A 16,828-nucleotide genomic window follows, 5' to 3' on the forward strand; every position below is an offset into this window, starting at 1 on the left:
CCATTGTCTCACTGAAAAGGTTCTTGAATGGAAGCTTCAACATTGCACATAGTCTTGATATTCATATTGCGCTGAAAGCGGTTTCTTAAAATTAAAAAAGAGCAATTCTATACTGAGCAATTTAAAAAAAAAACATTTAAGCATATGAAAAGCTAAGCCACTTTTATTATCCTGCCCACCACTGGGAAGCGTCTGAATTAAAAAGAAGAAAATAGTCTGGAACTCTTTCAAAAGTTGTTTTTTAAAGAACCTTGCTAAAAACACACATGTGCAACACACACGTGTGTGTGTTTTTAGCAAAGTTCTTAAAAAAAGTTTTGAAAGAGTTCTGGGTAATTTTTTCCCCTTTTAATTCAGGTGTTTCCCGGTGGTAGGCAAGATAATAAAAACGGCTCGGCTTTTAATCCGGGACTGCAAATGATATACACCTGTCCCGCCATATTTGCTAGGGCTAGGGGCACAAGACCCCTGTGAATATGAAAAAAAACGCAAATAACAAAAGCACCATGCTTTTACCTGAAAGGACACCTCTCTAGGAATCTCTAAGTCCTCCAGCGCAACTCTGTGGTCAACATCCGACAGACACTGGCTATAGAATTGCACTGGGGGCCTAGTGGCGTGCTCTCTCTACGAACCTCTTTCAGTGCAACTTTTAGTTAAATTTGACCTTAGAGTTGCACTGGAGGACCTAGATATTCCTAGAGAGAACATATTAACCAAATCTGTGGAAAATCAAAGCTGCAGATATGGAGGGATGAGTGTGTGCATGTGCGTATATATATATATATATATATATATATATATATATATATGGGGATCCTTTGTATTTATGTGTTTTGGTTTGCAGTATATCTGAGAAAGCCTTGAGAAATGAGGGTGAGAACCCCACAGAATGCACCCATTTCTTTCCAAAGCAAAGCAAGGGCTCCATGAGGGCAAAGTACTATGATCCCAAATGCCACACTGGAGGGACTGAGAAAGGTAAAGAAAAAGAAGAGACCTTCAGCCTCAGGTGGTTTTCTGTTTGAGGAGGGAGAGAGGGAGGGTGTCAGGGTGGGAAGGAGGAGGCAGAGGAGGTGAGAGGCTTGGCCAGAAGAGGAGGAGCTGAGCTTTTTCTTCTTCTTTCTCTCTTTCCTTTTCCTAAGGTGGAGCTGCTTCTTTCTTCCCTTTCAATGGGGCTGTCGGATCAAAAGGCAGGGCTGGGGCAGGGCTTAAAGGCTGTGAGTCAAAAGCCAAGCAGGCTCTCTCCTCCCTCCCAGCCCCTCTGACTAAGAAGAACCCAAAGTGAGCTCCCAAGGCAGGCTCCAAAGGGGTGGGGGAGCCTCAGCCTGGCAGCAGCTTGGAACCTTTCAAAGAAAAGGAAGAATAGGAGAGGAGGAGAGAAAGACGTTTCTTGCAAAAGGAGTGATCCCCCCTTCCTCTCTGCGGCTGGCTTTCCTTTGCAGCATCCTCCAGCTCTCCAATGGTTAAGCTCCCCTCCGGAGGGCAGCCTGCCCTGAATCTTAATTGGGAAGGGATCCCTCTTCCCAGGATGGTCTAGGAGGGCTCCTTTTCTTGTCTTTTCTTCTCTTCTTTTCCTTTCCCTCCCTCCTTCCCTCCCTCCCTCTCTCTTTCTCTCTGATGGTCTCTGAGCCAGGATTTTCAACTTCCAGGAACTGCAGCTCCCTGCACTTGAGCTTCTGGCAAAGAGAGAAAGACTCATCTCAGAGGAAGGTGGGGGGACTATTATTATTATTATTATTATTATTATTATTTTATTAAAAGCCTCCCCCCCCCCTAAAAAAAAGTGGAGAAGAACTTGGACTTGCGCAGCTCCTTGGGTGCCTTCCCAGTTGGGTCTGTGGTTGCAGCTGCTGGACAGGTAAGCAGTTGGAACTTGAACCTCTCCAGCCCCTTCTCCATTATCATCATCATCAATTATTATTATTATTATTATTTTATTTGGCAATTAGGGTCCCATCCATACCCCTCCCCTCCCCTGGCACCCTACAATCTTTGCCCAGCTCCCCGATCGCAGAGCTTGACTGCTTGGACACCCAGGCGGTCGCCTCTTTTGCACCCAAGCCTTTGGGAAGAAATAACCTGGCAGGTGAAGCTAGGACTGGGTGCAGGGTTTTTTGGAAAGACAGGCATGGAAAGGATTTTGCTCCTTTAAAGGATAGATTGTGGATTTTTTTTCTCCCCCTGAAGCTCAACTCATGTTGCCTGACAAATCTTGACACCTGAGGAGAAGACCTCTTAGATAGATCTTCACCAGAGGCTCTGGATCCTGTTTCTAACAGCGGTAGGAAGCAAGAAAAGTGTTTGATTTTGGCTTGCAAGAGAGGATCGGTCCCTTTCCTTTGCATGCCAACTTTGCCTTAGGGACAAGGAGTTAGAGAGAGAGCACTTTTTGGTAGTGGAGCAAACATCTCACCAATCTTTGGAGCAAACTGTCCCACCAAATAGAACAAACTGTTGGGGGTCTCACTCCTGATCTCCCTACTCCTTCCTTGCTTCCTTCCATGTTCAGAACTGGAGGTAGTTTGGGGAAGTATTTTGCTATGAAATAAAACAGCCTGCATGCAGTGCTTCAGCTCCGAATGCAAAAGAACGCCTAAGCAGAAGACAGGGAAATGTCACATATATTGTGATCTCCTTAGTGCTGTTTTTCATCATTTTAATAAGACCTGGTTGGTTCTCATGGAAGGGGTTGGGGAGCCATGTACACTGAGACAGAAGTTTTACAACAGAGAAATAATAGCTTTTTAATCTTCCGATAGGCTCCCTTAAGAAAAGAGTTGTGGTATTAATGGTCAAAGAAGCTTGGGCAAGGTGTGCAGGAGCAGAAACGCCAAAAGAGAGTGAATTGTGGTCTAGGACTAAATCGATCCAAGCATCTTTTTTTCTGCAGAGAAGGAGGTACAGAATGTGTGTGTAGGAGAGACTAACTGATTCCTAGGTACATTACAGGGATATATACAATTATTAAAATGGGAATGCTTTTTAGCTGGCTGCACATGCTTTAGAACTGTTTGAGTACAGAAGACTTTCTTGTTCAGAATATATATGTGTGTGTGTGTTTGCGTGTGTATGCCAAAGTGCCCTGCCACGCACCATGCAATTTAAATTAAGGCAAGTTAATTTAGTTCTCTGAATTTTGCCCAAGGACATTGTAATAAGTACACTTGGAATGCTCTCTTTGCTTACCATAGGAGCTGTTGAAGGAAAATAAAAGTGGAATTAATGAGCCTAGTCACTTTACCAAAGACAAGTGTTTACAAGAAGCTTTATTTTTAAACTAGATGATCAAACACAAAGTCTTGGGTATTGAAAGTTAATGTGTTGTGCTTTAATGACTGGCATTAAGGGAAGTTCTTTGGAAACATGCTGTGTCTTGCCTATCAGTCTGCAGGGGAGGGATTCTCCCCCCCCCCCCCCCCCAGTTATGTATATTATTTGAAGCCATTTCAGATTCTACACCAAGGCAAGTGATTTATTCCACATGAGGTTTTAAAGCCAGTCTTGTCAGCCTATTCTAAAAGATTGGCAAGAAACGAAACATATGTAAGCCAACAGAAGCTGCAGTATTGGGTTCACTTACCTAGGACTAAGCCCCTCTGAATTCTGTGGGACTAACGTCTGAGTAGACATGTAAAAGATTACACCATGAGTGTTGCTGATAATATGGAACCAATCTGACCCACTCTCACCTTCTTTGAATAAAAAACTTCGTATGGAGCTGGCCCTCATGAGGAATAGCAGTCTGTTTTTCTGGCTCTTGTTATGAGTGATCGTCATCAGTTGTTATGTGCCATCAAGTCAACTTCAACTTAAGATCACAGCTATTGCTAGCATATTAAAAGCCTGATCCTTTGCATATTTACTCAGATGTAACCCCAATAGAATTCAACAGGATTTCTTCAGACATGAATGTACAAAGATTGTAGCCTGGTGCAAAAACCAGAGAAAAGCTGTGTTGGCTCAGAAGTATTTCTCTCATCTAGTATCATGTTTCCCACGATGGCTTCCCATATAGGTGTAAGAAAACCATAAGAAAGTGCTTCAGAGCTGTCACCTTGTGCCATTGTTGTTGCCTGAGAATCCTTTAGTGCTTTAGTATAAGTTTACTGCACCATCCACCCATTTCTTTAAATCCTGTTGCAAAATTTCCTAGACAAATGGGATGCCTGACTTAAATAAATGCAGATAAGCAACAAAAGGCACAAGGCCATTTGTATCTGGGGTCTGCACTTGGGTAAAATAATTAATCAATTAATTATGATTATACCCTGCTTTACCTCCTATATGCTCAAGGGGGCATGCTTGGTTGTTGTTAACACTTCATCCTCACAACACCCCTGTGTTGTAGATCAGGCGGAGAGTGAGGAACAGAGAAGCAGAGAGACTGATCCAAGGTTACCCATTAAATTTTGTGGCTCAGTGGAGATTTCAATACAGATCTCTCAAATAGATCTTACAAATCAAATACACAATTCTAAGCAGTACACCACACTGACTCTGTGTACTTGCTCCATGAAAGTGAACACAGGGGAGCAAGTAAACTTCCACCCAAAGCACCTTTCCATCTGGTTACATATAAAAAAATTCTTTAAGAAAAAAACAAACAAATTGGATATGTTCAGTGAATCTATAAAGGTTTAGGCCCTTCTAATGAATTACCTTCACTGACCTCAATCGCATCTATTCAGTAATAAGGACCCCATTCCTTTGTACTTTATACATGTACTTTGGAGGAAACCCTACTGAACTTGGGCGAAAGGAGAGGGAGAAACTGAATTCTGAGTAGAAATATGCAAGATGGCACTCCTGTTGACTGGTGGTGCCCCCACTATAATAAATATGCTACCTCTTTCCCCATTATTTTTAGAAAATTAATTTCTGATCATTTTTTTCAAAAAGCAGGAATTCTTCCTATAAAGACATTTTCTTTTGTAAATTGGTAGCAGGAAGACAGTGCTCTCTTGTGAAACAGAAAGACATTCAAGCATGACAGTGAAAAGACATATGAATCAGCAATGAATTTACTATTTCCACATATAGATAAACATATTGTTTTAGTGCTTAACTAACTGCAGTTAACTAACTGTATTTAAATATGTTAATCTGTCCAGACACTTTGCTCACCCATGTTCAGTTCTAAAACAAGATCCTTTGTGGTACAAATGTGTATGTGCCTACTCTGAAGTATGTTCTCTTGGTTTAATATATTTACATATGCAGTTTATACCCTGCCTTTCTTCCACCAAGGGCCCCAGGGTGTCTTGCAGTAATTTAAACAGATGATGAGTAAAATGTTATATTGTAAAATTAAAAGAAAATAATTAAATGACACTATGATTAAAAGCAGATAGTGAAAGCCATTTTAAAATACATTTAAAACAATTAAATGCATACAGGTTCAAAACACTCAGCACACAACTATCAGCACTATTCCATTATATGATTTAAACACACACACAAACAGGCCTGCCTAAATAGGCCTTGGGATTAACCTCTGGTGGAAATAGAACATGGAGGAGGCTAACCAGACTTTCTACTGAAGGGTGTTCAATGGCCTGAGAGCAGCCACTGAGAAGGCTCTGTGATGGTGGTGGGACCAATAGAAAGCTGTTCTCTGAGGGTCTTAAAACTCAGATCAGCTTATATAGAGAGATATAGAACCAAGACAAAGAGGCAAACAGGGGCAGCTTCCAGCCACTCTGGGGGCAAGGTGTTGTACATGGTGCATGCCCCCAAAGGGCTCAGAAGCCATGCTGGGGCTGCCCAAGGCAACCCAAAACCAGCCCCAAAGAGATCTGATCTTTTCCGCTCCCATTTGGGGCCATGGCACTGACCATCTATTCTGCTCCATAGTCTTTTACATAATGTGAACCTAATACTTTAAAGGTCATAGCCGGCACATTTAAATTCTCCCTGCAAATGGACATGTAGCTAGTGGAGCTATTTCAGCAGAGCAGTCACATGATCCCTGAAAATTAATGAAATTATATCCATTAGGCCAGGGTTTACTTCCCAGTAAGTGAATACAAGATTGTTTATTTTGCATTATACAGACAATGTCACCCATACTGACATAGTCATAGCAGAGAGGTATGAGACTTTAAAGCAAGAAAGAACAAGTGAGTTCCTGCAACAAAATGTTGCAGCTTATTCTTGGTGTCTGTTTGTTCATTTATCCTGGGACTGGAGGGGAGGAAAGCTGGGGGGGAAATGGAACCAGCTTTGCTGCAAACTGGATCTTATTAAATATTCAAATGTATCTCTCCATAAAGAGATACAAATTTAACTATATGTTTTGCAAAATCTGCATGTGCAACTAGTCAGTAAGTGAGTGGATGGGGCATGTGTCTTCTGCAAAGAACTGAGTGTGGCACTTGGCCTGGGAAAATGTCTGAGGGGGGAAATTCAATAGATTGATCTATAGTACAGCCTGAGGAGTATGAAATATCTTTGAGTGTTAAAGCAAATTCAGCAGTGGCTGGTGGCTTCCATGTCAACAAGTTGCAGAGTCTGAGGTCTAATCTGCACTGCAGAATTAATGGAGTTTGTTGTGGCACTACAGCTCTCTGAAAGAGAGTATCTCACAAAACTACAAATCCCAGAATCCTGTAGCATCAAGCCATGGCAGTTAAAGTGGTGTCAAACTGCATTATTTCTGCAGTGCAGATTAGACCTGAGTCAGTGGGGTACTCAGAATTCCAAATTTTAAAGGAGCTGTCTAAGGTGTGTTTGTGTGTTTATGCCTTCCAGTCATCATTTGACTTATGACAACCCTCATTAATTTCATAGGCTTTTTTAAGGCAAAGGGTGATGATTTTGCTATTGCCTTCCTCTGCAATATAGCCCACAACACTTAGTTTTCATTGATGGTCTGCCAAACAAGTAATAACCTGGGCTAACCCTGCTTAGCATCCAAGATCAGATGGGATCTAGTGCCTCTTGGATATTTAAACCAAGATGCATCCTCATCATCTTCATCACCACTATTATCATCACAACCACAACCCTACCTTTTCCCCAGTCTGGGACTCAAGGCAACTTACAAAGCTAAAAAATTATATCACACAACATTAAAATACAATTAAAAGAACAATAAAATTAAAAGCAGTTCAAAAGAGACCATTAGAAAGAACAACAAATATTAAAAAAATCACCTATGAAAGACCCTTTCAACCAAGCAATCAGCCTTCAAAGGTCTGTTAAACCTGCCTATGAAATGAGAAGCAAGGAGATCAGTGGGAAGGGAATTCCAGAACCTGCAAGAACTACCAAGAAGGCTTTCCCCTGTGTCCCCACCTGGTGTTGTTGTGAGGGTGATGGCACAGAGAGAAGGTCTTTCCCAGAAGATCCCAAGATCCAGGCAGGCTCATATAGGGAGATATGGTCCTTCAGATAACCTAGACCTGAGCTGTATAGGGCTTTGAAGGTCATAACCAGCACTTTGAATTGATTCTGGAAACAATACCACTGTGGGGTGAACTGTGGCCACAAGGGAGTTGTGTGCTTTCTGTAGCCAGCCCCAGATAACCGCTTGTTTGCAGATCTTTGGACCAGCTGAAGTTTCTGAACACTCATCATGGGACCTGTCTGCACAGGCCAGAATATTGCAGATGCAGCCTGGAATATTCTTGCTACAAAACCACCCCAGTGTCCCTCTCTTGCCATGCTGGGCACCTATTTGCATGGATGTCCATCTGTGCTGCCTCCTACTTCCTCTGGTCTATCATGGATCACTGCCACTGATGTCGAAACAAGGCACCCAGCAACAATCACATGGCTTGAAACCTTGTGATCTGGTGCAACCTAGCCATTCCCCCCCTCCCATTAAACACTCTCAGCCAGCTAGCTGGTTTCATTCTTCTTTCTGATATTATTTCCCAACAGATTGACATTTTCTGGCTACTAAGAATGTGCATTCTTCATGGATTGTCCATCCTTTTCTTAGCCCTCCCTGACCGAAACTCTGCACTTGCCCTCTGCATATTGACCCTCATTTTGCATGGGATGGTGTCTAAATGCAACATGTTCATACTTCTATCCCAAACTGTGTTTGTTTGTTTGTTTGTTTGTTTGTTTGTTTTGTATCCCACCCCAAAAATGGGGTTCAAGGAGGTTTACAGTAATCCAACAGAAATGCCGTACATGTACATATAGAAGGAATGATTGCAATAAGACACTGAGGCTGTAAATTTATATACACTTCCCTAGCAATAAGTCCTAATGAATTTAGTTGAGCCTGAATTTAGCTGAGCTTCAAGTCCAGAATGGGCATATACAAAATATATTGTTTTTGCCAAATAATTGGCAATTTAAAACAAAATTGTCTTTTAAGTGGTCTGTTTGTGTGTGTACATGCACACACAGAAAATTCAGATTATGCAAGGATCTCCAAAGAATCTCCAAACTACACAATTCATCATAATAGAAAAGCCTCCTTTACCCAACATTGGCTAACACATTCAAATCAGTACACAAAACCAATTCTGTAAACCAGAATTGAGAGCAATTTTTGTTGTCAGCTTGTATCAGCGGGACAGCTGGGAAACCTGGATTCCTGTATAACACATGGTAGAGAGCATGATTCTCAGCATGAGGCCTACTGCAGTGTGTGCTTTTCTTGTGCTGCTCCAAAAATGTCAGAAGCTTGGGATCACATGGGAGGAGCTTATGATTCAACTTCCCTTTACACCAATACTGTCACTCCTAGAAGCTGGAGCACTGCAGATCTGGCAAAGAATCAAGTTGTGCTCCCTGCACCCCCCCGACCCATGTAACTAACTTGTGATGTTATTAACACATGCTGGAATAGTCCTCATGCCACAAAGTTAATGCCCTAAGGACTATTACAGTCTTGCCAGCTACATAGCGGAGCAATAGATGAATATATAATACATGTATAGTGCTTGTTTCATCATTGTAAATCTTGGTAAATCTCCACCGAGGCAGCAAAATATGCCACTTTGAAGTGGACAAAGGAATTGTATAATCTATGCCAGCCCAAAGTGCTTATATAAAAGCTTCTTTGTTTATGCTCTCCCCTTTGCCTTAATTTTCTTTAATACACTATTGCTATTCTGCTGTTGCTTTTCTAAAAGTTAAAATATTTATTAAAAAAAGTATGAGGTCACTCTGATATTGCTTGGGATAGCATTCTTCCCTTACCCTTTCATGCCAATTTCCAAGCTTTGGGCACTGAATAAATAAAGAATGTAGCAGTTATGTGGCTTATTTATACTGCAGGATCTCCTCTGTCTTTAGAATCTTTTGTTATATTTTGTGGCAAAAACACACACCATATTCCATAGATTAGAGTGGGGTCCATAAAGGAGAAAAGTGGATTATAAATTAAATAAAGGTGGCCAATTTCTTGAGCCTGGACAAAATAAATATTCCTATGCATATAGGTCTTAAGGAAAGATTTTCTACTGTATACGTGGAATAAAGAAATAGATCTTAACCACTCCTATGCAGAAAAAAGCGACTTCTACATAATGGAGCTAACTAGTAATACCCCCAAATGTTCCTCTTCAAGTATTGGACAAATTATTTTAAGGACTGGATATCCTTCCTGATCCAATACTTGGTCACTTTTACACATGAGAATTACTGGAACTTTTCAATAGTTAGCACTTCTTCCCTCTACTGGCTCATTTCATGTAACTGAAGAATTAAGTCTCTCTTCAATGCCAAATATGATATTATTAAAGTCTCTATCTGTCTGTCTCTTTATCATATATTTCAGAAGCAGTTGGATGACCATGAAGCTCTGGATAATTACATTAAGTCTGATGGGAGTTGCCTGTGATATACTCCAGTATGGACCAGCTTTTCCTTCATCCATTGGCTCTTGTGAGATGTTGTGTTCTTGTGAAGAAAAGGACGGCACCTTCATTATAAACTGTGAAGACAGAGGCATCAGGGAGTTATCTCAAGTGCATGTTCCACCGTCCCGGCCTTTCCACCTTAGTCTTCTAAACAACAGTTTGACCATGTTACATGTGAATGATTTCTCTAGCTTTATCAATGCTCTCACTCTTCACCTTGGATTTAACTATATTGTAGACATTGAACCAGGTGCATTTAATGGACTAAGTCTCCTTAAGCAACTTCATATCAATCACAATTCTTTAGAAATACTTAAAGAGGACACCTTTCATGGGCTGGAAAACCTGGAATTCCTTCAAGCCGACAATAATTTCATCACAATAATTGAATCAAGTGCCTTCAGCAAGCTCAACAGGCTTAAGGTGCTCATTTTAAATGATAATGCCATTGAGTTTCTTCCTCCCAATGTATTTCGCTTTGTGCCATTAACTCACTTGGATCTTCGTGGGAACCAGCTGCAGACTCTTCCTTACGTTGGCTTTTTAGAACATATTGGCAGAATTCTAGACCTTCAGTTGGAAGATAATAAATGGGTCTGCAACTGTGACCTGCTGGAGTTGAAAAGTTGGTTAGAAAACATGCCTCCTCAGTCTATAATAGGCGACGTTGTATGCCACAGCCCTCCCATTTTGAAAGATTTCATTTTGAGCAGGTTAAAGAAGGAATCGCTCTGTCCCACTCACCCTACTAATGACCTTGACGCTCCATCAGGATCATTGCCCTTGGTGGTCACCACTTCAATCAGCGATAGCCAGTATGCAACAAGGGTGATACCTATTTTGAAAGCTTCTACCAAGGAATCTAGTTTATTACTTCATGTATCAAAGCCAGCTACCCTGCTTCCAGGAATATATTGCCCTATCCCATGTCAGTGCACTAGCCATATCCTTTCAGGGATTTTAATGCAATGCCAGGAACAAAACATTGAAAGTTTATCAGATTTAGGGCCTCCTCCCCCCAATCCTAAAAAGCTTATTCTAGCTGGAAATATAATCCAGACGTTACTGAAATCAGACCTTGTGGATTATGGAAGTCTAGAAATGCTTCACTTGGGAAACAATCGTATTGAAATCCTAGAGGAAGGGTCCTTTATAAATCTCACCAGATTGCAGAAATTATATCTCAATGGCAATCATCTCACCCAGCTAAATCGCAATTTGTTTTTAGGCTTACAGCGTCTTGAATATTTGTATCTTGAATATAATGCCATCAAAGAGGTTTTACCAGGAACATTTAATCCAATGCCTAAACTTAAGGTTCTCTATTTAAATAATAACCTTCTTCATACTTTGCCACCCCATATTTTTTCTGGAGTTCCTCTAGCCAGACTAAATCTAAAAACGAACCAGTTTGCACATTTGCCTGTAGGGAATGTCTTAGATGATCTGGATCTACTCGTACAAATTGAGCTAGAAGACAACCCTTGGGATTGTACTTGTGACTCAGTTGGGCTACAGCAATGGATACAAAAGCTAAATAGAAATACAATGATGGGTGAAATTTTCTGTACCTCTCCAAGGCATCTGGCTAAAAAGGAACTGAGATCTCTGAATAGTGACATGCTATGTCCTGGTTTAATGAACAGTCCAGCCCTCCCAACTCAAGCTAGCTTCATAATCATCACAACACCATCAACCACCACCAATACAGCAGACACAATTCTGCAATCACTGACTGGTGCCATCCCTCTTTCTGTTCTAATCCTGGGGCTTTTGATTGTATTTATCACCTTCATTTTTTGTGCAGCTGGTATTGTTGTTCTCGTTCTACACCGACGGAGAAGATACAAAAAGAAGCAGGTGGATGAACAGATGAGGGATGCCAGCCCAGTACAGCTTCAGTACAGCATGTATGGTCACAAAACAACACACCACACCACTGAGCAGCCTGCAGCAACCTTATATGAACAGCGCATGATCAGTCCTATGGTTCAAGTTTACCGAAGCCCATCTTTCAGTCCCAAATTTGCAGATCATCATGGAGAGAGGAATGACAAGGAAATGAATGATTCCAAACACCTTCGCAGAGGTCTCTTAGAAAGGGAGCATTCCTCACCCTTGACAGGGTCAAATGTTAAATACAAAGCTATGGACCAATCAGCTGAATTCCTGTCTTTTCAGGATGCAAGCTCCTTGTACAGGAACATTCTTGAGAAAGAAAGAGAACTCCAGCAACTGGGAATAACAGAGTATTTGCGGAAAAACATTGCCCAGCTGCATCCTGACATGGATGTACACTATCCAGGAGCTCATGAGGAGCTCAAACTGATGGAGACACTCATGTATTCCAGGCCAAGAAAAGTTTTACTAGAACAGACTAAAAATGAATATTTTGAACTAAAGGCCAACCTGCATGCTGAACCTGATTACCTGGAAGTCTTGGAACAGCAAACGTAAAAAAAAAAAGAGAGAAAACAATTTTTGAGGGATTAAATCAGAATGATTTAGAACAGGCTGGTTCTATCTCAACCTGGAACTTTGTAAATAAAAGTGCCTTATAATAATGTGTCATCAATCAGAACTTTTAAGCACAGCAGTAATCCGAGTGAAAAAAAACTCTCAGGGATAACTGTGTGAAGCCATGGGAAAGTTTGCAGGCTGTATGTCTCACTCCCCCACCCACCCCCCACATTAAATGTGAACTTTGTGTGACTGGATTTTGGGAGGAAATTCAGTTTCCTTCGCCATAGTTCCCTAGACTTGCATGGTGATCCATCATCTGTTTCCTTAAAGCAAGGTTAAAATATTCATTATTTCAATGCCCTTCTTTTTTCAGCATTATTTACACTATGTTTTCTTAAAAAGCACCGGTGTACCTAGTTATGAAAGGCTAGTGTATATTGGATAGGGATTAGTCTACATCAATGAACACTATCTACCAATTGCACATGATATTGCCATGTAATAAATACAAGAAAAAATCAATGATTTTTTTTAAAAAAAAGATATTTAACTGTATGCATCCAAGGTCTGATAATATTTAAGTACCTTGTATTTGGAATGTTATTTATCAGAACGTCTGTTAGAATATGTGGATGGTGGGGAAAAGCTATATACATGTTTTACTGAGGAATTTAAAAGACATAAAAACAAGCCTTTTTTGATATTTATCCTGTCTGGTGGTTTTAGTCATATTATGTACAATCTTCAGTATAACTCTGCTATTGATTCCCGTGCATCATTGTTTAAAATACTGTTAAAAACACTGGGATAACTACTGAGAGATATTGTAAATCAACCAGCTAGATTTATATACATATATATATGTACATGATTGGCTATTATCATATATTGTGGGTACCGCCAATGGCGCACTGGTTACGTAAGTGCCATGCAGCACTGTGCATACGCCACATATTGCTTACGTAACAATGGCGGCACCCATGTATACAGGGCGCCGCCATTGTTATGCCCTCATCATGTGCTTGGGTTGCGAGGGTGTGGCAAAGGGCTTGTATGTACCGGGCATGTGTGGATATTCTATCACAACCACACTTATACAGCAAAAGAACATTTCTCAAGCTAAGAAACAGGTCTGGTTTATTTGTGACTTGATGTGTGCCTTCACATTTTTTGTAACTTATGGAAACCCTAGAGAGAACCTATTATGGGGTTTTCAGGGGCTGAGTGTGTGAGACTTGCCCAAGGTCACCCAGAGGGTTTCAGTGGCTCAGTGGGGTATCAAACCCTGCTCCCTAGAGTCATGTCACAGTGCCCAAACTACTATATAACACTGCTGTCCCTTTTATATACCCTTTTCAAATATAAACACTTGTTTCCAGGTGTAGACTGTGTTATTTATCACACCTTTTTCTTCTTTTTCCTTCCATGCTCACCTTTTCCTCATTTCTCTCATTTTCTGCCCCCCCCCCCTCATCAGAACTGCAGTTTCCATACCCTTTCTTTCACAGTCTTTCTGAATGAAGTCTTAACAAAGAGCCAGGCTTCTCACCACACTGACTCTCTTATACATGACTACAGGGATTGAAAAACAAAACATACAGGTGTGGAGTTGAAGCTAGTATCTTGGTATAAACCAATTTACCAAAATCTGTGTATCTATCATTTTTTGTGGGATTTTTGGGCTATGTGACTGTGTTCTAGAAGAGTTTATTCTTGACGTTTTGTCAGCATCTGTGGCTGGCATAATCAGAGAATGCTGGCATGGAAGTGAGTGGCGTATATATACTGTTAATCTCTGTTGATCTGTTGTTGAAAGGCAAGGCCTCAGGGTGCCCATTAAATTAGAGATCCAGTGTCTGCTGGGAAACCCCCTGGATCACTAATTAAATTGACACACCGAAGCCTTGCCATTCAACAACAGACCAACACACAGATTAACATGTAAATCACTTCCTCTCAACCAAGGGTCACACAATATATATACCCCACTCATTTCCATGCCAGCATTTCCTGTAGATGCCAGCCATAGATGCTGGTGAAACGTCAGGAATAAACTCTTTCAAAACATGGCCACATAGCCCAAACAACCCACAAAAAACTATGGATGCCAGTTTTGAAAGCCTTTGAGTTCACATATGTATGTATCATTAGATCTATGATCTATTACTAAAATACGTCCTGCTAATGTGTTAAGAGTGTGCTTGTAACTACTAGAGACTAATTGTGAATGTCTCCTTAGAAATAAGCCTTGTTGAGTTTCATTCATGAGTGTGTTTAGGACTGCAATTAGAAAGGCATTCCTAACTGGCAAAGATGGCCAAGTACCAGTTGGGTTGACACGAGATTAACTGAAGCCATGCTAAATCCAGACCACTGTACACCTAAGAAAATAGAAATTACTGTTATCATCCTTTTAGAAATTACTTAGGACTACCTTATATGCTTTCTTGTTGTGGTTATCCGCATCCTGGCCTAACTTTGTGCTGCCCCTTTTCCCTGGATTGGAAGAGATTTGGATCTGGTGTGACTAGGCTGCTCTCTTGCACCATCTCTTGTCTGAGCCTTCTGGATATTTTGTCAGTAGATTTTAGCTAGCAGAACAATTTTGCAAGTTGATTTCTTTGTCAGGAGTTCTTTATGATCATCTGGAAGATGATCAACCAGCAGATAGATTGTTCTTGGAGCTAGGATTACATGGTAATTACATAATGCTAGGATGTCCTTGTTTTCTTTATATACAATGGCATATTTAAACTGGATCCTTGTCTGCACTGATAGAAAATCCCATTCCCACCTGGATACTGGTGCTGTCTGTTTGCATGATGCACAGTGACTTCTGGAGAAATACTCCTGGCTTTCCCTGTTGCCATGACTTTACCCTGCAGTTGGCAAAGTCACAAGAAGTGTTTTGCTGGAAACCCTGGGGCTAGCATAAGATTTCATGGTTTGCAAACTGTTGGATCAGGCTTCCCACTGTTCACACACCAGGTGTCACATCATCCCCATTCCCAGTACTGAGCAGCACAAAGAAAGGAGATGGCCTGTTCCTGGAGCTGTGACCTTCACTTCTGTACCTGCAGAAGCACCTGCCTGGCATGCCACCACTTTTTCTGAGGGTGGGCTCACCTATGCAACCAACAAGAAGAGACGGTGAAGGTACCCCACACATCACATCTCTTTTCATTGGTTGTACAGGTTATCCCACCCTTAGGAGAAGCAGTAATACACCAGGCAGGAGCTCTTGTAGGTATGAAAGCAGCAGCCATGCCTGCAGGAACAGACTGGACCAGTCGTGCTGATACAGTGTTGACCCACCTGGTCCATGCAAACTGCTGTTCCATCACACCGAGTTATAGGGTTGCCATAATTGTCCAGGGACAAAATGTGGAACAAATTCTAGACCAAACTGTAGGACAACTGCAGGACAAAACTCAGCCCAAAATGTAGGACATTTAAGAAAAATGGAGGACCTTACATGTCCTACATTTTGGGCTGACTTTTGTCCTACAGTTAGGTCTAGAATTTGTCCTTGTTTTGTCCCTGGTTTTAGTGGACAATTATGGAAACCCTTACTGGGTATAATGTGGTGCATGCAGCTTCCATTGTGGCCAATCCAGGGCCAGTTCTGGAGTATATTCCTGTGGACTTGCCCTGCACTTAAGGTCAGTGCAGACAAGACCTGGACTGCAGAGGCTCCCTATTCCAATATACTAAGTATCGTTTCTATGGCATTGCTACAATAATTGCAGTGCGTCAGACCCAGATTTGCAGTCAAGCAGGTTATTCCTGTGTGCCTTCTAGTCATTGCTGACTTATGGAGACCCTAAGGTGAACCTATCAAGAGGTTTTCTTGGCACAAGTTGTTCAGAGGAGGTTTACGTTACAGATTTTTGTAATGCACATGTGTTTTGAAAATGGACTGGTTAATAATTTCATTGGTTTATTTTTTTTATAAGACTTTTCCAAAGTTCCCATAATTTTTCATAAATTCAATGGGGGAAACCCACTCTGTCTTAAAAAATCCAATATGGAAGAAAGGGAAAATGGCAGATGTGCTCAACCAGGCAGAGGGCTTTGCTTAGTTCTTAATAGTCTGGATTTGCATGACTGTGTATTCAGTAATCTTTCTGGCAATGAATTTGGTTGTCAACTTTTTTTTCTGATGGCTTTATCATCTTTAGCAGTTACATAGTAGTCAGGTACTACACACTTTCTCTCTATATTGACAATAGCAATATTCATTTAATTTGCCCAATGTGCACAGTTACAAATTTCATTGGTTCTTTTTACAATAGCTAATCAGAAAAAGATATCCACAGAAACTGGCTGGAGAAAACAAGAGGGTTTAAAAGTGAGAGAAAGCAAAACAGAGATTCATCCATTATTATTTCAGATACACATTTATTCCACTCACAATTTGCATTTTTAGCAGTCCATTTAAAAACAGCAATATTGTTAAAAACTTTAAGTATCCACTTTAAAAATGACAAAAAGCTGCTCAATAAATGTTCTGTAAAAATAATCAAGACATACTGCTA

The 16,828-nt window shown here is 41.0% G+C and overlaps 1 protein-coding gene across 1 annotated transcript; it reads left to right on the forward strand.

Annotated features, from left to right (window-relative positions):
- Positions 1-1,758: 1,758 nt before the first annotated feature.
- SLITRK6 (SLIT and NTRK like family member 6) lies at positions 1,759-12,964 on the forward strand. Its single transcript, XM_089507980.1, has 2 exons — positions 1,759-1,861; positions 9,746-12,964. The coding sequence occupies exon 2, from the start codon at positions 9,756-9,758 to the stop codon at positions 12,282-12,284; it is 2,529 nt and encodes an 842-aa protein (XP_089364106.1). The 5' UTR covers positions 1,759-1,861; positions 9,746-9,755; the 3' UTR covers positions 12,285-12,964.
- Positions 12,965-16,828: the final 3,864 nt, after the last annotated feature.

The sequence above is a fragment of the Sceloporus occidentalis genome, unplaced genomic scaffold, assembly GCF_023333645.1.
Source record: "Sceloporus occidentalis isolate IW3139 unplaced genomic scaffold, rSceOcc1.0.p SCAF_2, whole genome shotgun sequence".
NCBI classification, from domain to species: Eukaryota; Metazoa; Chordata; class Lepidosauria; order Squamata; family Phrynosomatidae; genus Sceloporus; species Sceloporus occidentalis.